We start from the raw sequence: 22,431 nt of genomic DNA on the forward strand, positions 1-22,431 counted from the left end.
TTTGGAAGATAAGCACTAAAAACCAAATAGTTTTTTACCAGTATATGTGTAAACGGGGGAAAATTCTGTGGCCTGTTTCCTTGAAGAGGTCATACTGAAATGATGAGATGTTCCTTTTTGTCTTAAAATATGTGTTACCATGAATAAACATCACAAAACGTCCTATACAGATTGCACACGAGATACTCAGATTAGCAATGAAATGTAAACTTGTGGAGAATTTGTCTAAGATTTGCTCAGTGTTACTCAAATGAAACAGTAAAAATCCAGTTGCTCTTTGCTGAGGTCACCGCTGACATGCTGTTTGAGAAACATAGTATCAATATTAAAAGATAAAATTACTGTAGTTCCTAGTGTGTTTCATTGTCTTTCTTAGCTGGGTAGTGCTGTTGCCACCGTTTTGGCACTTCCATACTCAATATCATGGAGAGTAAGAGCTCTCTTATTGAATGTGGAGTGTCCACATACTTCCTTTGCTGTGTATTTGTGTTTTCTCATTATACTAAGTTAAGCCCATTAGTCCTTTACACTTTTCTATGTGAAGGTACTGATTCATGGTAATCAAGTAATTTCTTAATATTGTTTTGACATGTTAAGTAAATGGAGTTGTTTAAAGACATTGTAAAGGCACTTTAGTGAGTGGAGTGTTGCTTGGTTAAGAATAAAAATGTGTTTGAGGTAGCACAAATACAGACTTAAAGAGAGAAAGCTAACAGTATTGTGTAAGTCACTGTTAATTTTCCTCCTTAAATGAAGGCAGGAGTGTTACTATTTCTGCACTTGCACCTAAAGAGCAAATGCGCATGAAGGATGCAACCAGGCAGCACGACCATCCTTTTAGAAACAGAGGCTGCAACAAGAAGCTGGATGTTGTCTGCTGTGGTGCTTGTACAATCAACAATAGATACACATACAGCCCTCCCACTTGTTACTCACATAATCAGATCCTTTAAACAGATGCCCAGTGTGTCAGGGAGAGAGGGAAGTTTTGAAAACAGCATCCAGAGGATGTTTTCTTTTTATACCTAATCAGATCTAATGGTATGCTGCTAATGAAGGAGGAGGTTCAGATAGACCCTGCCTGGAACATACCCCCTTGCCACCTTGGGATGAATTTAGCAAGAATATGACTTGCCAGCTGATGGGGTCAGTTATCTGATCTTGCAGGAAACTGCCCTATTCCTGCCCTTCTCCCCCTCCTGCTCTTTTTTTTTCTTCTTTTTTTTTTTTTTTCTTCTGTGGGACTAGTGAGCTGCACAAGTGGCAGATCAGACAAGGAAAAGCACTGGACTGCAGGACTGGAAGGAGGAGGAGGCGGCAGGGTTCCTCCTCAGCTGAATCAGCCAAGGTATAATGAAAAATTGCACCTGGAATTCTCTGAGGGGTTTTGTTGGAACTAGAGGAGTCTGAAAACAGACTTATTTCAGGAGAATGAGAAACTTGTAGAGGACTAGAGTGTTTCTATAGTTTACTGATCATTGATCCCTTGACCTTGCCTTATTCTGCCCCATATAGGGATAAAAAGTACATGAGAGAATGGCCAGATCTCTGGGAAGTGTTCCTCCCCTTAATCATCTTGGATTGTCTGAAGAGGGCTTGCTGTCTGTAACCAATAATCATGTCACTAAATTTCAGTCATTCCCTATCAAACTCTGATGTGTTGGTACAAGATCAAGCTGTCACTGAAAACTAAATAGTCTTGGTATAAAATTTAACTGAATTAAACTGTAGACATCCAGAAGAAAAGCTTTTGTTAAAACTGTTTCAGCTGTGCTGCTGATGCTTGCTATTCTTAATGTGCACACTTGGTAAACAAAAATATGGAAGACTTTTAGAGGAGATGAAAAATTTGTGTCTCTTCTCCCTGATGGGGAACTCAAATTCCCCGGGGAACGTCAGCATGGAAAAATGCATCAGCATCATAACAGGCATTCATCTGCAGCACGACCCCCGGAAGACAAAGCAGCGTTTTACCTCTCGGGATTAACAAACATGTGTCAGCTTTAGTACTGCTGTTTGGTAGTCAGGTGATAGACTGCCCATATGTCCTCATACCTCATTCTGGCATGAGATTTTTTTTTTTTCTCCCTCTTTGGAATTTGAAATAAAAGCATAGCTTTATTCCGTTGTCATTTGTTCCAGTTCCTATGTCACAGATAGGAAATTTTAAAAGATGTTTTAAGAAGTTCTGTACCTGAATTTATTTTTCTCACTGTAAGTCTTTATTAGAAAGGCTTCTTTCTTTGTTTGGTTATCTTTACTGGGCACATAAAATGATTATAGAATATAGATCACTTGCCTCAAAAGAAACTTAAGTATATAAATAGTTATGCTATAAATGCTCTAAATAGGAAGATGAATGTTTAAGAGTTCTTCAGGCACCTACACAGCTCAAATCCCTTCCCATCGTACAACATGGTCCTTTTGGTGGTGCCATGCTCCCAGATTGCACAGGGAAAAAGGAGGGAAGGAAAAGGTTTTTTTCAGACACTTACAACTTGCATCTAAATGAACAAGTGTCCCTGTCTCTGGGATTTGGACCAGTGATGTGAGGATTTCTTATGTCAAGAAAAATTACATAGTAGTTGGTGTTTTGCAGTGGAGAGAAATGGCAGATAATATGTGACTTCGAAATATCATGAAGTTAAAAAGTTTAATTTAAAAACAACTGCAAGCTTGGAGAAATTGTGTTTTCCGTCTTGTAGCACTATATCACTGGCACTTTAGTATTCTGAGGAAATAATCTGTAGTTCATTTTAAGCAAATTGGAAAATGTGAGTGTTATACCAGTGTTATGTAAACATTATTATTAAAGGCTGATGGAAGCATAAAGTATGGATTTCCCCTTGCTCTTAAATGGGTTTCTATATCCATTATAGATCAGATTCTTATATTTCAGCTATTTAGATTTTACCTGACTTATTGTTTTTAAAGGGAGTTGCAACTATGATTCTTAAGGAATTCTGTAATTCATTAAAATAAAAACAAAAGACACAACTACCTCTAATAAATGTTTTGATTAAAATGGACATTTCTGAACCTTCTACAGACAATACCCGCTCAGATGTGACAGCATTTGTGACATCACCAGTACAGACTTTCACAAGGATTTTGAAGTCAGTGTTGTAAGTCAGTTTCCATTTTGTTTTTATTAATTAGAAAATTGTGCTGTTTACTTTCTAGACGGGAAAACATCCACTAAACAATATCAAATTTGTTAATTCAATAATAATGCAAATATATTTTTTGAAAATTACAGTTCCTTATTGGTCCCTATTATTTTGGTGTCACAAATGTTAAATATTTGGTGCCTGTTAATTACTGTATGTATAATCAGAATTTCAGAAAGGCCAGATGTAGGAGGAGATTATCAGTGTTTTCTCTTGTATGAAATTTGACTCCTGCATTGAAAAAAAAAAACAACTTGTAGAATTTGCTGAGATCTGTTTGAGGTCATCCTATAAGTTAGTAGTTTGCTGTTTGCATCAAAACTATTTTGGAGACTAAGTCATTAAAACCTTTTCAGTAATTCAGATTAGGAAAAAAAAGTATGCTCATAGCAGAGAAACCATAAAATGTGTGTCTGTTAGCAGAAAAACAGTAACAAAGCCATCCTGAGACTGGCTAGATAAAATTAGGTCTTATCCAGGTCAGTCTCATCTTTCAGTTTCATCTTGTGGCTGGAATTTTGGGGTCCATAATTTATAGCTCTGTTTTAGAAGTTTCTAAAGTGACTGAAAATGAAGCAAAAATTCTGTGCTAGTAAAATTGCAGGGCTAAGAATTTTGCATTTCTGCTTATCAGTCAAGCTTTCTTTTAATTCAGAGGACTGGAAAAACTTGAAGCAAAAGGCTTTTTAACATCTCACTTGCCTGAATATTTATTGCAATTGTAATATAATAAAATAATGCAAGATAAAATACTGTAAAATATGTATATTAAAATTGAACTGTATTATGATTCTTATGTGGGTGTTATGAGCAGTTTTATTCATTTTAAGGCAGTGAAATATTTTAGAAATATGTAGAATCCTGAGGTTAAAAACTTGAGGTTTTTTTTTTTAAGCTTCTATTACTTTAATTATAGTCTGCAAATTTAAGAAAATACTGACCAAATTGTTCTTATCTTCATGGTACTGTTTCTAGTATGGGAAGTATTGCAGAGCTAACCCAAAATACCAGTTTATATTGGGATCTCAGAGTTGCTAAGATTTTGTTAATATCATTAAATTGTAATAACTAGTTCACAAATAGATGTCAAAGTATTGTATTTCTAGCTTTTTTTCAAATTGTGAATTTTAAGTGATTTTTCAATTATTTGCCAGAGTACAGAGATTTGTACATATTCCTTGTAGTTTACATATTTTTTATCTATAATTTCTGTGTACATGTGTGAAGAAAATGTTGTCAGAATATATTTGGACACGTATGTCAGAATATACTTTGCTTGTATAGAATGTGAAATTGTAGTAGGGAAATTCTTGGTTTAATATTGTGTCAGAACTATTGTGGCATTGTTGCTTAGAGATGCAGTTGATCTTGGAAATTTGAATCACTTGAACCTGATTTTCTGGCTTATCTGGAAAACAAGAATTGCAATCACAAGGTAGACCAGCAGTCTGATTAATCAGTAGTTAATCTTGCATGAAGTTCACGCTGATGCCCCTTCTCCCTTGCATCTTTCTTTCCCTCAGCCAATTATTCCCCGTCTCTCCTTTGTGCTGATACTAGCTGTACAGTGGGCTGAAATTGTTTTGATCTGGTCAAAACCTTTTGTCTTGGGGTGTGTTTTCAGTTAGATCATTTGTAGATCTGCCTCAGCTGCATGGATGCCAGTGCTGACCCAGTGGAACGGGACATGGGATTCACTGCACGCTTCCTTCACAAGTGTTCCTCACCTTCCCAGTGCACTCTGCTGGTAGTAGATTGTATTTAAGGTGAACCAAATTGGCCAAGGACTGGGACTTTCATTCACCATCAATACTCCCTGGCTAGTACCAGATTTGTGCCAGGACAAAAATGCATAGCAATTAAAGGAAGAACCTGCCTATGTTGAATGTTAACTCCAAGTTCCTGAATGCGAGATGTTGATTTTTTAAGAAAAAGTGCTCACACAAGTTTGGAGATGCCTTACAGCATTCAAGGGGGGGCTGGCTTTTTCTAAAGGTGCTAGTAGGTGTTGGATGCTGAATCGGTGGGAGAGTGGCTGGCATTGCCATGGTGCAAACCGTTGGTTGCGTGGTGATGTTACAGAATCCAGCTAGAACTGTAGGTGCTGAATGTTTGAAAATCTGTTCTTGAACTCTTCTGAAAATGTGTTCCTGTGAGAGGACTGATATTCTACTATTGGCCACTTGTATCATTAAATCCTTTTTTCGTAGTCCTTCCTTTGAAATCGAAGCGTAATCCAGTCTTTCTCTCCTCATTCTGCTTCTCTCTAACTCCAGTTTTTTGGTGTGGGTTTTTTTGTGTGTGTGTGTGTGTGTTTTGTCTCTGAAGCCCTTCTGTTCTCTTGTAATTTTTTTTTTAAATATAGTTAGCAAAACTGTAACTTATTTGTTTATCATGGAATAATAATATTTTCAGTGTTCCTAAATTTGTGTAACTTAACAAATGATAATATTTTTCTTTCCCTCTTCTCAGTACTGCATACTTAAGCAAAGGTTAAATTAATTGTTCTTTAGTGGTTAATTTAAAATTAAACACAGTGTATGAGTATTTCAGGTTATTTCAGTAACTGTTTATTAATTCAAGTAATTCTTCACTGTATTTCATCTGGTGTTTCTCAGCTCACTGCGATAGTTTTGCCACTCTCAAATTCTTCACATTCTTAATAAACTTGAATAGCTTTACTGTCTTGCAGTATATGCAGTGGTGATCCCAGATCATTGTTGTATATATTAACCAAAAGTGTTCCTAACAGAGAACTATAGAGCATCACAGACTGAAATTTGACTGTGTAATCCTATTTTGCTCTCTTCCTTTTACCTAGTTTCCTTTTTCTGTTCTGTTCCACCACACAGCTTTTATCATCCACACAACTACTGTTTCCTTAAACTTATTAAAAGGTATTTAAAAGTTGAAATAAATTGTTTCAGTTAGTCTTTATCCCTTTTATTTTCTTGACATTCTTAAAGAAATCCCATATGTATGATGGGCATGATTTTTCTACTCAAAGACAGTGCTGCCTTGTTTATCTTATGTCAGTTTGCATTATTTAAGTGTGTGATTAAAAACAGAATTATAAGCAGTTTTCTTAGATTACCATCCGGCCAATTGACATTTTCAAGTGTGGGTTTTTTGTTTGTTTTTTTTTAAAAGGTTTTTTTTGGTTGTTCTTGGGGGCGTGGGGCATAATTCTCCATCTATAATCCTTCAGTTTAACTGTCATCATTGAAGGGTAGCTGGTTTTTGCCAGTAGTTTTCACCTCACTTACAATTTCTTAGTAATTGTGGATGTATTCTGCCCAGTTCTGGGACCACTTCGTACCTAGCACTCTGCTCCAATACCTCCTTTTTGATCTAGAGACACTGAAAGTATTTGTCTGTTACCTGAAGCAGATTTCAGTGTCGACTTCTGATGTAAAGACCGATAGAAAGAAACCATTCTGGTTCTTTGCAAGTACCATTATCCTCAGCGGCAGACTTCATTTTCTGTCTGGTTAATTTTTCACCAAATTTTCATCTTTTATTTTTCTTGACTTTTTTATTTCCATTGCTTGGAAGTTCACTATATCTTATTTGCTGTAAGCAGTACTTCTAAGATTTATTAATTTTGTCATTTAACTACATTGTTTTCTTTATTTAAAGAAACCTACATTTTCCCAGCTCCACCCAACTGGTTCCTTATCTTCTGTGATTCCAGGATGATTTGGTGGCATCAACAGGGTGAAAAGCTGGAATTATGTGGTAAAAAGCAAGCAGACCCTGAGGGTTGGAAGGTATATTTTCCAAATTTTGAAGATCCTTATGAATGAAGCGTTTGGATTGCTAGCAAAAATACTGCAAAATAGGGTCCAGGAAGAAAATGGGCGTGGAGGTGGGGGAGTGGATTTGAAGTCTTTGTCTCCCTCCCGTGTCCCGTGCTGAAGTTCAGTTTCACCTTTAAGTTTACGGAGCAATTTCTTTCCCAAGTATGATGGAACTGAAATATTTTGTGGTTACTGTTAAATGGTTCTTGAATTAATTCCTCTGTACTGCATGGATTAAAAGGAAAATACCTCCCGCTCATGTGTTTTAGAGCCAACAGTATCAAGGAGTATTAGTGTCAATAAATTACTTCTCTGAACTTTATTATGTGTGATACTTAGCCAGTTTGAGAGAAATAAAAAAATCCTTGAAGTGGACACTATTTAAATTTGGGGGCATGGGATTTTCTGCAATTAACTAGATTGCTATGGTAGGCCAATATATTAAGCTGAGGCAGTTTTGCTGCTAATTACACCCAACTTCTCTGGAGTATCGGATATTCAGATCCATTTTATGAATATGGTAGAGAGAATAACAACTGTAAAACAAAGCACTGTGCATGTAAGTGACTGTTAGCGTGTATTTCAGAAGGGATAAATGCTCACCATATGGTACAATTACTGTGTCCAAGTTTTCAAATTAGCTTCTCTCATCCTCCTTATTACTGTCTTTAAAAAGAGAGGAAAAAAACCCAACATGATTTATCTACTCTGCAGCAGAACTCTTGACGCAAAACAGCAGCCCAGTTCTGTCCAGTTTTTTTTTCCTAGCATAATAGGGGCTGTCGGACTTTTTTATACTAATTACTGTGTGAGCCTCAGATGAACCCCCTTCAATTCACAGGGCTTTGTTAAGGGAGGAGCTGTCAATGTGTCTGCCCGTTTGCAGCTGTGCTGTGGCTTTAGCTTGCTTAACATTATGCTGCTTTTTAGACTTGACAGAAGGGATTTTTTTTTTTTTTTTTTTTTTTTTAAGGCAAAGCAGCCTTGTAGCGAAATGGTTTAAGCAGCTGCATTGTGGGGAAGCACAAAGAAGTTATTATTGTGTCTGTTTAGGGGGGTCGGATGGAGGGGGGAGATATTCGGCTGCTGTTGATGCCGATTGTTGACTTGCCATCTGCCAGATAGGGAGAAGAAAAAAATGACAGCTCCAGCAGGGTGTTCAAGAGGTTGTTTGGAGAGACGCATAAACATGTGCAGATGTCGAACTGAATAATGGCAAGAACTTGAGACGGTTTATGATGCTGCTGTTGTGTGTGCATATACAGAATGAATGTACGTGGAGATTTGGTTAGGAGGAGGGTACATATTAATTATCATTGTCCCCCACCGCCTCCTTTACTTCTGCTAATTAGTTCAGGAGTTTAATATCTTCCCTCCCTCCGTTGTTTATTCCTAAAAAGAGCCTTTTCTTGTAGGGAAGAAAACTTTTGATTTCTCCGTGTGATGGGTTTAAAAAAAACCCAACAACTTAATAAATTTGGTACTTGTGGAAGTGGAAAGAGTAATGCAGTTATTTCAGTCTCAGACATTTGGTGGACAGGTACTATACAAGTTCTTACTTAGCTTTGTCTGTCTACCTCAAGACTGATACGTTGCATACCCCTACTATTGCATCCTAAGCTTTTCTTATGCAGAAAGTGCCAATTGGTGATTGTCTAGTATTATATAGTAGACAAGTAAATGCTAGGGGTTAGAATGAGATTAGCAACTAATTTTCTTTTCCACTTGATCTTATTTTCAGTTCTTTCTCTGAAGGCAAGGAGTTGGTCAGGCATAACTTATATTTTCCTGTTTGAGAAATTGGGATTGCTCTATAGGAATACAGTTTTCTTTCTTCCACTAAAATCCTTTCTTATTTCTTGTTCGGTGATTTCTGCTGCTGCTGAGTTACCAGGATAATGTGAAAAAAAAGTGAAGAAGGATACAAGCATGGAGGGAAATTAAGTTAGCCCAGAAAGGCTAAACAAAAGCATTGTCTTACCCAGGTGATCTCTTACTGTAAAGATAAAAATGGAAACTTTAAAAAAAAAAAAAGAATTTTCTTCTCTAATATTATGTGAAATTCAACATTCTGATATCCGTACTGAACTTAAAAATGGAAAATGAAATAATGGTTGAGGTGCACTATGGCTGTGGACTGCAGATATGTCTTCCAGTTATCAGTATATAACAGGGTTTTTTGATCAGTCACATCATGACTTAAATATTACCTGAATGAACCTAACCACCCCTTCCCACCAAGCCCTGAACAAAAGTGAAGGAACCCCTTTTTATTGTGTCTTCCCTCTTAGGTCTAATAAGCATCAGGTCTGTAGGTCATTGATAACAATAACTACTGATGGGAGCATTTGCTGTCCCCTTTTGTCATCACTGCGGCAGAGTGCAAGAAGTCAGTTTTGGATTATGCCAACTTAATTTTAACTGAAAATTCAGGTGTGGGTGCCTCCTACCCAAGTACCGATACCTGCATCTGAGCCTAGACAGAGGTCAACAGCACTGCAAATGGAGAATTGCTTTTTGTTTCTTGGGTTGTTGGTTCTTCTCCACAGAATTGTGCCGTTTCTTGTGCTCTGTCACTGCTGGTGTGAAGCCCAAGTTCCTCTGAGTAGTGCTGCATTGCTGCTTATTGTGAAGCTTGTCATGCAACCAAAGAGTTCTCCTGATGTGTACAGCAGTAATGGAGCTGTTCTTTTGACTCAAGCAGTTTGAGGAATGTTCTGCGTATCTTGGGCTGATTCTTTGCAATTGATGTGGGCTAAATGATAAAGCAAAAAGGTTGACTTTAGCGAGGTGCTTGAGGAAGACATGTAGATGAACGATGTTGGTGCTAGCTTTTTGGCACCTGGCAAGGTCTGAGGCTAGGAGCACTCCTATTGACATGGAGGAAGTTCAGAGGAGCTATTTTAGAATTATTGCAATGTGCCAGTTTTAAAAGTGAGACAGTTTGCTTTGTGAAAACATGCTAGCAAATACACCGTTTTAAGAGGGGAAAGCCACATAATTTTTGACAACACATTAACCTGTCAAAGAAACTCAGCTGAATGATGATGGTATTGTCAAACTTATCATACTCTTTTGCAAACAATGGAAAGTTTGAGATTTCTTGTGTAAACTGGAGTTGGCTGTTTTTCAAAATGTTGTAAGTAGGGAATATAAGAAGATGTTGAATTCAACTTAGCTACATGTAAAAAGCATTTACATTTTAATCGTCTGATTTAATATATACATTTGTACCAAGTACATGAATTTAAATCGTTGCTGCTGTAGCTGACTGTCTTATTCAGTGTAATTTATAGATGAATAGTTGTATACTTGTCCTACTCTTAAAACATTTTCAAAATCTGAAAAAGATCCTTCGGCCTACTAGCACTTGATGAAGACAGAGGAAAGGAAAGTCATATTTTTTCTATTATACAAAGTACCACTTGATGCTGATAGTCCTATGTAAAAAATTATAAATATTTAAAAGTACTGAGAATGTGAAGTTTTTTAGCTATAGACAAAAATATGTGAGACAATATTCTAAAATTTTTTTTTGCATTTACCTCAAATACATCTCAACACTATTAAAAACTACAAAACTGCTTTGAGGAGCACCTAAATAGCATAGGATTTTGGGCTTTGATCCTATAAAGCCTTATGCAATAGAGAAATTTAGAAAATGTGAGCAGTGTCCCTGAATATTTCCAGGATATAGACCTTGGTTTTCCATTCCTGAATAGCAGGCATATTTAGAAAATAGTAATCTCCTTTGTTGTTCAGGGATGCTGATGTAATACAGGACTCTGTTATTCCAGACAGCATGTGCTAATATCAACTTCTATTTAATTTATTTATTGTTCTAATTCTTATCCTTCAAGAATGAAGGGGAAGTGAGAGTGATGTTGAAACTGGCAAGTTTTTCTTCCTGTTGGCTCAAAATGGACATGGTAAAGGTCAATTCTCAATTTGTCAGGATGTCAGCTAACTAAGGATTTCTGGTACGATTTTTTAAAAGGACAAAATTTTGTGCATATGAAAATTGAGTATGTGCGGGGAACATTTATCTTCCATGAGATGCCAAAACACATCAGTAATTTTGTGTGGATATTGTAGATGCCCGGTTTGAAAACTGCATTTATGTTTAAATAGCGGTATGTCTCTCTGTTACTCAATATTTTCTTCTAGATTTTTAGAGAAAAGATTATTAATGTCACAGGAAAGGGTTGAATAAACAGCAGGAGCTGAAGTACTGCTGCATTTATACAAGACAGGACAGTGACTCACTCCCATAGTCATAATGAAAAAGTCAGGGCAGCTGGTGGTTGGAACCCTAGTGAGCCTCTAGCTGCAACACGTTTGTAGGTTGCGTTCAGAACCTGAGCCGGAGAAAACCCCGCAGTAAGAGCAGGGAGAGACTTTCCTTTGAGGAGGTTGGTCCTCCCTGTCACTTTAGCTGCAGAGGTGCATGCTGAGAGCATGGAGAGCCACGCTGTGCCTTCGCCCTGCCTGGTGACCGCACCTCTCTGCTTGGATGGACTCTGTTTTGCTAGTAGGAGCCCTTGTCTTTGATCGCTGCCTACTGCTGCTCCAGGAAAAAAGATCCCACCTGCTCTTCAGTGCACCTTGGCTGGTGTGGAGGAGAGAGCGTTGTCCCTGCTTCCTCTCCTCTTGCTCAGCTGAGGAACTTCCCTAGAAGCTTGTTCCTGAGGCTGCTTGCTGCCTTCTGCAAAATCTTTTAACATCTGTGTGGTTTTCACTGGTTCCTGGCCACGCAGTTGTGAATAGCTGAACATAAATTGACCAGTCTTTATATCTGCACTGGATCGTTGCGATGTCATGGACAGTGAAGGGCACTTGAACTTTCTCACCTTAATTCCCCAATTTGCAGGAAACTTAGTGGAAGCTTAGTTGTGGTATGAGCCGATGCCCACGCATAGCATGAAATATTTCCTATTTCCCAGTTGTGACTGGAAAAATTAATTTGTCTAATGTAAGTGCAGATGTGCTCAAAATGTCATTTAGCATTACTGGGAACTGTGGGAAAACAGTTAGTATAAATAAATAATCACTGTCTCGCAGTATAAAAGACAGAATCAGAAAGCGTTAGTTCCAAATTCTGCTTTTCTTTGAACTGCCGGCAAATACTTGGGAGGGGGTATATAATAAAAATAACTTTTAAAATGCTAAGGCACATTAGGAAAAATCACAGTTTTACTTAATTTTTTGGTATGCAATAGGATTTTGTCAAATCTTCTGCATAATGTCGGATTACACATTTCATTAGATTGAAGGACATATATCGAATTGTGAGGACAGGTATACTTTTTGGGTTTTTCAAACACTTATTTTTTACAGTATCTTTGAACTGTATTTCAAATTTGTTATCATGAAATCAGAAATAAATATTTAATAGAAGTGCTTTACATTTACTAGTGTCTACTGACTTAATCAAATAGTCTGCTGATGCTTCTAATCGTGTGTTAGGTAACACTGCCCTCAGAGGGCCAAGGTAAGTAAATTCAATCTCAAAACCACTGGCATTACTTGTGATACTTTACTTGACCTGACATTAATTACAGTTGTTTCTTTTAAAGAAAAATTGCATATGGTTAAGTTGTTTTATTTATTTTATATAATTTTGTTTAATGCTCTTAGATAAATTAATTTCTCCCCGCTCCACCCCCCCGCATCCCCCTGTTGTTTATTAAATGGTAGTGCAGGGGAACGGGAGTTTGATTTAACAGAAAAGTGCCTCAAAAAGGAAAGAAAAAGAAAAAAGATGGGAGAACAATATTTCTGTATTATTTCCCTTAAATCCATTTTAGTAAACTGATAATTGATGACACAGACAAGAGGCAGATTTTTGTTGTTCTCTACTTGGAGGGGGTTTGGGTTTTGGTTGTTGCCCCCCCTCCCTTCCCTTAAATCTCACTTATGTCTGTATGGCAGCTGTTGCTTCTTTTAAGGAAGCAAGTTTTTGAACTCAGGTTTCTGTTGCTTATCAGCACTGTATATTAAAGACATTTCCTTCACACTTCTAAAACCATTTACATATTGAAAAATGTAGATGTTTTGCAAAAGTGATTTTTAAAAAAAAAGTTTTTAAATAATAAGATTAATTTTAAATTACTGAATAATTTTTCAAGAATTGCTAAATTTCCATATGGTTAAGGATTACGAGTGGTGGGAATAACAATAGCAACCATCAAATCTGAGGTGAAGTGTATGTTCGAAGAGAGAGTTTGAGTTCTGAGGTGAAGTAAAAAAAATTACAAACTTAGAGTGATACATTTGTCTAACACGAATTTGTTGACTACTCATGTGGTTTCTTAGAAAGCTCTTCTTTGTGAAGCTCCTCAGCAGTATCAAAACTACAAACATTGCATCACTAGAATAAACATACTTTGTGAAATGTCCTGAAGGCAGGATTCTTGTTACTAGCTGTCAAAGGCAAAAAAGAAAAATCATCAAGGTTGCAGTACAGAGGTGAATACAGAGCCAGCCGCGAGGGTCATGTTCTAAACAAACCTTCATTAAGCATTCTTTGTTACTGTTGTTAGCCAGTGTATTATTAAATACAACATTAATTAAAGAGTTGCATGTTATGAGGGTGCTTTTTGCATGAAGATCAGATTACATTTTCATGTGCTTCAGGAATGTACTGCTGTCTTATTTCATCTTTTGGGTGTATTCTCTTGGTAGTTATTAAAAAAGCAGAGCCCAACAACCTAAAACTGATTCTAAATTTGTATTTTGTGTGTATGTTTTTATTATCTGCATATATCTGTGAGATACATATTCTAGTGCCTCTTTTCTCAAGTAGCTTTAAAAACTTTGACTACAATTAAAATGAAGTAGGAATTGCTTGGCTTTCTTCGCTGCAATCGTTTAAATTAGAGACCTCTTCTTACGGTCTAATAAACAGATCCTAAAAGAACATGTTTTTCAACTTAAAAGGGTGTAAATTTAAGCAAAATAATAATTTAGCTTACATTAACTCAGCAGGAAGCAGGGTACAAACTGATTAATTCTCTATGGCAGATCCACTGCTTTTTTAAGTACCACAGCTCCATTTCATTAAATTGTCAGGATATCTTGTGGTTTGTGTAGCCTGCCTGGACTTCTCCTTTCTCATGGAATTTCTTTTCACTTGAATTAATGAATTTCAGATGTAAATTTCCTGTTGTTTGCTTATGTTGAGGTTATTGATAAACATACACTCCAAATATCTTTAAAGTAATTAAATATTGCTTATACGGTAAAATATGCTTTTTTTAAAAAAAAAAACAACCAAATGCAGGGCTGTCAAGTTAGAAGTTGTGGAAGTGTTTTTTTCTTTTCAAATATTCTGCTGTGTTTTAGTATTTTTTGTGTGGAAGATTCCTCTTTCAAAGCAGTTCAGTAAGCACATGTGTATTAAGAAGTATGGACTAAAATGTTTTTCTGTCTTTAAGCAGATTATGTAGAAGGAATGCAGTTAGAAGAGAGCACCTAGAGTGCAACTTGAGAGCCATTAAACCACTTGAGCAGCTAAGTGAACTGTTCACTGATACCACTGTTTACTTTAGTCTTCAAAAGTGTTCACCCATTTGTTAATTAAATTACAAAATAAATAAAGGGCAGATGATAAATATTCATGTATAGCCCTTGAAGAGGGGTTGGAATATTGGTCATTTCAAGACAAAACTAGGTGGGTTTTTTGTGTGTGTGTTTGTACAGACGTCTTGAAAAAGTAGTCTGTCCATGATTCCTGTTGGGGAATCATTTAGGAGAAAGATTCTTCAAAGAAATGTCTGTGAAAGAAATATATAGATCCTTATGAAGCCATAGTGTTTTGCAATTGCTTTTAAATTACCTGTCCTGTGTCTGGCTATAGTTTGCAAGGTGAAGACAGAGGTACAGCTGTGCTCATGGATAAACGGGTACTTAGCCATCATTCAATATTTATATCTTCTTGTGATTAGCTTTTGTCCAAAGTCGCTAGCTCTCTTCAGAGGAGCTTGGAAGTGCTGGTCATACTGTTCTAATGTTTTTTCTCCAGGCAGCACATCAGCTGCATAACTCCATAGATGATCAAAAATCTGTTCAGTTTTCTGCTGAAGAGACTCTGAGTACCTAGTAGAAGCCAAATGCAATCTAAAGTGTTGTCCTAAGAGGAGGAGAGGGAGTCAGTGATAAGGGAAGTGTGTGCTGGGTCTCTAAGGGCACCTGCTAGAACGGTCTCCTTTTCTGCAGGTTTAGTTTGAAGAGTGTGTATGTAAGTGAACGAAGGCTTCTGTTCTTTCCTGAAGTGTCTAATGAGTGTACTTACACTATCAGCTCTGATTCTTAGAGCAGTCTGCTTATCCAGTTTATTCCTTGCAGAAAGGAGGACTCTCTTTGAAACCTGAACTGTTGGGTGGATGACCTGTTTTAGGCATGTTGGTATTCTCTGCGTGCTGTCCTTGAACTCTTCTGCAGTAGTTTTAGGTGCCTGCCTTCCAGTTAATGCACCTTCTAGATAAGACTATGATCTTAATAGATTTTAGACCTAGTAACAGGCACTTTCTCTCGTAACGGTCGCTTACTGTTACAATTAAATAAGATAGAATTTATTAGAATTGTACAGAAGATTCTTTTTATGGTCTGTTTAAGAAAGCAACTCGGATGTTAGTGTTTTTAAAACTTACATTGGTTGATCTGAAACATAAGGTTTTGTTTTGGCTTCAACTTCTGAGTCCATGCAGATGTCATGGTTTAACCCCAGCCAGCAACTAAGCACCACGCAGCTGCTCACTCACTTCCCCCCCACTCAGTGGGATGGGGGAGACAATTGGGAAAAAAAGTAAAACTTGTGGGTTGAGATAAGAAGAGTTTAGTAGAACAGAAAGGAAGAAAATAATGATAATAATAACAATAGTAAAATGACAATAATAATAATAGAAGAATTAGAATATACAAAACAAGTGATGCACAATGCAGTTGCTCACCACTTGCCGACCGATGCCCAGTTAGTTCCCAAGCAGTGATCTGCCCCTCCGGCCAATTCCCCCCAGTTTACATATTGGACATGATGTCACATGGTGTGGAATATCCCTTTGGCCAGTTTGGGTCAGCTGTCCTGACTGTGTCCCCTCCAACTTCTTGTGCCCCTCCAGCCTTCTTGCTGGCTGGGCATGAGAAGCTGAGAAGCTTGACTTTAGACTAAATATTACTTAGCAACAACTGAAAACATCAGTGTGTTATCAACTTTCTTCTCATACTGAATCCAAGACATAACACTATACCAGCTACTAGGAAGCTACTACTCTATCCTAGCTAAAACCAGGACAGCAGATTTCATCAAATTTGCAATGTCAGTAGGGATGTTCCTAGCTGAACTAGCACCAGAGATCTGAGACAGAAAGCTCTGAGTCAATACAAATATAACTAGTGCTATATCTACTCTATTAATTTTGTGGTCAAATTAAGTAACACTTTGATTTTTTCAGTTTTCTTTCTACTTATATGAAAATGTGTAGATAACAAAATCAAGCTGGTACCCTGCTGTCTAGAAGCAGGACTAAATAGGAAGAGTTGTGCTACTGAGGGCCAGGAAATGTAAGTCAGCACGAATAGCCTGGTGTTCATGTTTCTCACTGTCTCCTGTTCTCCATCTCCTACTCCCTACCCCGCTTCTCTGCTTAAATACATGTTGAAAATCAGAAATGTTAATGGCTGCAGTTAGATTTTTAAGCCATGGGCATCATCAAAATCTGTACAAGTTGTGTTCAAGTTCAGCAAGGCCATATTAAAAATTCCTGTGTTGGAACTCAGTGACAATTAATTGATTGCTGTGATGGAAAGGTGAAGATGTGATTAATGAATTTTTAGATTAGCCTTTAATGGAGTAATCTCCATGTCAGATGGATGTAAACTTCTTTCTGACCTTTGAATTGTCTAAAAGCTACGTAGCTACAGCTAAAAGGGTGCTGAGATGGTAAATGGCACTGAAGGTCTGGGCTTAGACCAGGACCAGTGCAGCACCTGGACTGGACTGCAAATGATGAGAAGTCCTAGGCACAGTTGGAAATTCTGCATTGTTAATACACTTTTTTTCTTAAAATGTTCACTTGTATAATGATGAAACATGACTTATTTAAAGTCTTAATAAGTACTTGTACGTACATTATTTACTCTGCAGAGTTGATGGAAATCAAAGACAGAAAAGTTGGGCAGATCTAAACTCACTTGTACTTGACTGAGTAATTGCACTTTTAAGAAAGAAAATGTTGCTGAGATTTTGATGTGGCATTGTAAAGTATAATGATATTAAAGACATTTTTCACCCTTAAATAGTGAATAAGTGGCATTAATTAAGCTACCATGTCTTTGCTGACCTGTTCTGTATGTTTCTGGTCCTGAATACCTCATGGCTTGCAGAATCTTCTGCTCAGACTGGTGTAGGGGGAAGGTAGAGGTCGTGGGTTTATTGGTGGACTTGCCTCTTAGATGGTAATTGGCTTCTACTTTTTTATTTCTTTTGCTTTCAGATATATTTGTTAAGTATGTTTTTGTAGGTTCTCCTATTGCTCCCTGTCTTCTTGTATTTGCTTAGTGTATGTTTTGAGGAAATTAATGGCTTTTGCTTTGGCTCAGCAGGATAAATGTTCTACCTTGTGGTAGTTTAGTTTTCATTTTGTTATTAAAAGTCAAGCTGTAGTGCTTATTTTTGCCTGGAGCAAATTTTGATCTGTTTATAGGTGTAAAGATATAGGATTTTGAAGAATATAGTGTGATAAAATTTAGAATTATAGAGTATTACTATACAGTGCTTGTAGCTTCTTATTCCAGAGGCATCATTGTATAGTCCAGGCTTACCATTGCAATTCCATTTTCTCTTGTTCTGGAGGAAGTTAAGGTTTCCTTGGTAAATTGAAAGCATCTGAAAAGATTTTGGTGTAATTAATGTTAGACACTGATAATATGTTATGGTTTTTATATCAAAGGTTTTTTTCTGCAGTCCTAATGAACATTTTTTTTCTCTCCTTTAGGAGAATATATAAAAAACTGGCGGCCAAGATATTTCCTGCTAAAGACAGATGGCTCTTTCATAGGCTATAAGGAGAAGCCCCAGGATGTGGATCTGCCATATCCACTCAACAACTTTTCAGTGGCAAGTAAGTATTTCCAGTATTTATTATTCTCTCAGCATATTGACAAAATATCTGCTACATATTGCTTCATGTGTAGTTAAGAATTTATTGGTAACACTCTAAGTTTGATACCATGTGTCAGACTAGTGCACCACTAATCTTATGTCCAGCTCTACAAGATACTTTTACAAGAGCATTGTAGATTTTCCCTTGGGTTGGTTTTTGAATATTTTTGGAACTCCTAAGTTCTCATTTGTGTGTGTGTGTGTGTGTGTGTGTGAAGTGTCTGTAACTAACGATAAGATTTGACAAATGATTGTTCTAAGAAGAAGATTTCTGGAAAGCTTACCTTTTATTCAGATCATTGACCTCTTTTCTCTTTTTCAGTAGTATCTCTGAATTCACTTGAAACCTCAAATTAATTAGAAAATTATCTAGACTGTCAAATGACACAAAATCATGCTAAATTATTTTTCTCTTGGATAATCAGGTAATCAGCTCTCCAGCCTGGTTAATCAGTAATTTCGAGCAATCAGACAATTTGCATATATTAGCAAAGCTACAAAGTGTGTATCTGTTGGGTAAAGTGAAGACATTTTGATTTCTTGTTTTCCAAGAATGTTTCTAAAAGACAAATCTGAAGGATTTTTTTAATCTGGCAAAGTAAGATTGGTAGAAGAGTGTTTCTGAACATAAATGAAAGTATTTGAGGAGCAAAACTAAGGGGGCAAAAAATCTCCCCGAGTATGAGCTGTGGATCATAGCTAGAAACTTTCAAAGGAACACTAGAAAATTTACCCAATTTCTTTCAAAATCGTATCAGTGTACTGCAATACAATAAATGGCGGTGTTTAGTTTTGTAGAGGAATATTGCAGCCACAAGAGCATGTGTACTTAGGGAAAGGGTTCCCTTCATCTGCATTGCTGAAGATGGAACAATTGCTACTGAGACCGAATTTACCTATTTTCTTCATAAAATTGTTCTTGAGACTGACAGCCTTTGTATACAAAGTCATCTGGGTGTTTTATTTGGTAAGAAAATAATCTCATGCTCCAAGCCCATGTCTTGTCACACAACTAGAGGAGGAAAACTTTGCATATTCTGATTGTGACAGAAGTCTTGCAAATGATATTGAGCGTGCCAGCCTTCTAATAAAATCAGAGGCTCATTTTGCCTTGTTGCTATTCAGCATAAAAAGCAGTGATGTCTTTAAGTTGTTCATATGTGTAGGAACTGACTAGATCATAGGCTGTTATTCCTTAGTTATTACTCTGAATATCCTAACTTACTCGTTTATAGCAGTTGGTAGTTTCGTGGATACTTTTTCCCCAATGCGCAGCAGAAAGAACATTTGTAGAAATACAGTATAGTTTTTAGTCCTGCTTTACCATGTTCTTCACTGCATATCCTGTCTTCCTTTGCTGCAGCAACAAGGATGATCTAAACGGTAGTTCTGCTAAGCGAAGAAATGCATAATTAGCAATTAATTCCAGTGTGTTGATACTGTTGCGGGTTTTTTTGTGTTTTGTTTTGATACCGAGAGGTCATCTTATGTAATTCTGATACTAGAATGCCGCCCCTGAACTTTGCCTTCATGGAAATTGGAAGATTTCTTATTGTTTTCCAAAATGACACCATCACCACCACTGCCTGCCCCCAACCTCAAAAAAAAAAAAAAAGAAAAGAAAAGAAAATCCTTTCTGCAAGTAACAAGCCCCATGGGTCTGATTCTTAGGCAATGTAAGCTAAAGGAACAGGCATGCAATATTAATTGAAGAAATACAGTTTTGGTAAGCAAGATGAGTTTTTCTGTTTTCTGGCAGGAAAAGGAGTAGTAATTTAATCAGAAATGATTGCTGATCAGTGCAAGAATAGGGAGATTTTTCACTCATAAAATGAAACCCATGAAACGAAGTGAAGTACCTGTGTAGAATCACAGGATGAAAAGCAAAACAGTGTGGTATTACACTCTTAACTGCAAGGGACTGTAAGTTTTTTGTCAGCTATTTTATCTGTCTGAAGATGAGATCATCAGTAGAGCAAACAAACAAACAAACAAAATTGCTGTATGAATGAATCAGGTCTCATGGGCAGTACCTGGTAAATGTCAAGAACTGGTCTCACGGCCTCTCATCCAAGAGTTCCTGAGCTGCTGCAGTAGGTTTGTGGCCACAAGCAGTGCAACATATTTTTCCTGTAGTAGTGAAGTACGTTTTTCATAAATTACTAGCCAGGCAGATGGAGTGTGAGATCACTGTTAATACCATCTTGATTAGGTTGGCAGGGACTTAAAGATATGTCTTTACAGTCCTATCTTCATGTAATCTTTGTAGCTATCTGTAAAGTGAGAGTGTGGTCTCAGTCTACTTTTTGTTCTCCAAATGATAGACATCTTTGGCTCTTGCTTATGGCTTGTTATTTAAGCAGAAAAGGCCAAGGCTGTGGTATTATTTTTGTACTACTGTTGGAGTTGAACACCAGAAAGTTAGCACAGCTCTGCTTTGTATGATACTTGTTCTGTAGTTTAAAACTTTTATATCCAGCTCTGTCAAACTAGTTACTTCCATCATATGGATATTTTCCCACCAGCGTCCACTGCCTTCCACTCCTGTGACACCAGCTTTACTTTTGCAAAAGACTCTTTCCCAGGCATATTATCATTTTCCCTAGAGTGGCTCCCTGATTTCTTCCAAGATAACTTTAAAGTCCCACACCTGAGCAGTTCTCTCTCCCTGGTCTTGTGTCATCGGCGTACTCCATCGGGAATGACAGGAACACCGGAGAGAGTGAAGTTATTTTACATACTGCTAACAGTGCTTCCAGTGCTAAATGTCTTTGTTAATAAAGCCTTTCTCATTGGGTGGTGTTTTGTCACAGGATGGAGTGCCCAGAGGCCACCCCTTTTCCTTGGGGTGATCTGGGAGGAAATGTGGGGGGAAGGCATTGGGAAGCGGGTGTGTAAACAGGTAGATGCTTTACGTAGAGAGGAAGAGCCTGAGGCAGCGTGCACTCGCATACATCAGCCCATTGCCAGCTCCCAAAATGCAGGAGAACCACGTGGGCCTGAAATGGAGGTGAGGGACCTCTCTTCCTTGGAGCACAAGTATGTCCCTGAAGGTGAAACAGCCCGAAGGGTATGACAGAGGGGGGCTGGATGGAGCCGAGCCCCAAGGAAGGATACAGGACTGGCCCCTTGGTGTCCTGGACAGGGGCTTCATTTTGCCCCCCGTGGCCGCTGCTCCCCTGCCTTTGGGCACGTGGGAAAGGCGGCAGTGAGCACCCCGCTCGGCATCTGCAAAGCTGCCGCGAGGCTGCCGGGGTGAACAAATCACCCGGATCTGGTGACACTGGGTAGTGTGTAGCAATCACTCTGGTCTCTTTCCTGTGGAGCCAGCTTATTTTACACCAAACAGAGCTGCCTTTTTTTAACCTGGGAGTAGAAAGAGCTGTGTATTTGAAGTATGCCTTTACTTCCTTAATGCTCACGCCCTGACATGTATACTCACAAAAAGTTGTGCCATGGTATCTTAACCATACGCTTAAAGATAAAGGAAGGCCGTGTAGTTACATTGGTGGGAAATTCATTGCGGAAACTTAAACCTGGTTGATACTGGTTTTCAGAGGTAAATTCAGAAATGTGAACTTACTTGAATCGGCTGGTTCAAAATCAGTTCAGCTCTTTTCAGGTAGAGACAAGCAGTTGCAAGTAATCAAGCTATTGTAGCTTAAAGAGATACTCTTGATTGACTGAGTCACGGTAACTGAGTGGGTGTGCATTCCTAGCCCACTTCAACTGCAAAATAAAATATGTTAATGTAAATTGCTTTTGCTTAGGCATTTATGCAGTCAGAACCAGTTTAAAAATAATTTGGGTTCGATTGATATAACTTCTGTGTACAGGCAGAGGCCTGAAAAAAATGTCCTGGCTTTTAAAACTCCATTATGCTTCTTTGGAACAAAACTAGTACTCTGGGTGACAGGATGTATACCCTCAGTGCCTCCCCCCCCGCCAGTCAACATAGCCTCACAATGCTGTTTTTAACTGGTTCAGTGTTGCATAAGTAGAATCAACATTGCTTTGTGTAAACCACTGTGGTCTTTGATCATCGTCATTATTAGGGAAAACAGAGTGGGGAAGAATTCTACTTCAGTTCTACTTAAGGAGCATTTGTGGCTTTACAGATAAGAAAATACTTCTCACATATGCAATGAGTATGTAGGTAATCACATAGCACATTTGGGATGAGGTATCTCTAAGAATTGGCCCTCTGCCTTCATTTTGATCTTTACATGGGGAATAATTGGGAAGAGCTGTATCCTTTCACAGTAGCCTTTGAGCTTTGGCCAAAAATGATGTCACCTGG

The 22,431-nt window shown here is 37.7% G+C and overlaps 1 protein-coding gene across 2 annotated transcripts in view; it reads left to right on the forward strand.

Moving 5' to 3' along the window:
• Positions 1 to 22,431, forward strand: part of AKT3 (v-akt murine thymoma viral oncogene homolog 3) — a 143,503-nt gene that overhangs the window by 52,857 nt on the left and 68,215 nt on the right. The window contains exon 2 of one of the 2 annotated variants that reach the window (XM_010562597.1): positions 17,965 to 18,090. In XM_010562597.1, coding sequence (XP_010560899.1) covers positions 17,965 to 18,090 — 126 coding nt within the window. Of the gene's footprint in view, positions 1 to 17,964; positions 18,091 to 22,431 lie in introns of those variants that run through there. The other variant, XM_010562598.1, reaches the window with a different exon arrangement.

This window comes from Haliaeetus leucocephalus, unplaced genomic scaffold, assembly GCF_000737465.1.
Source record: "Haliaeetus leucocephalus isolate CR32 unplaced genomic scaffold, Haliaeetus_leucocephalus-4.0 Scaffold162, whole genome shotgun sequence".
NCBI classification, from domain to species: domain Eukaryota; kingdom Metazoa; phylum Chordata; class Aves; order Accipitriformes; family Accipitridae; genus Haliaeetus; species Haliaeetus leucocephalus.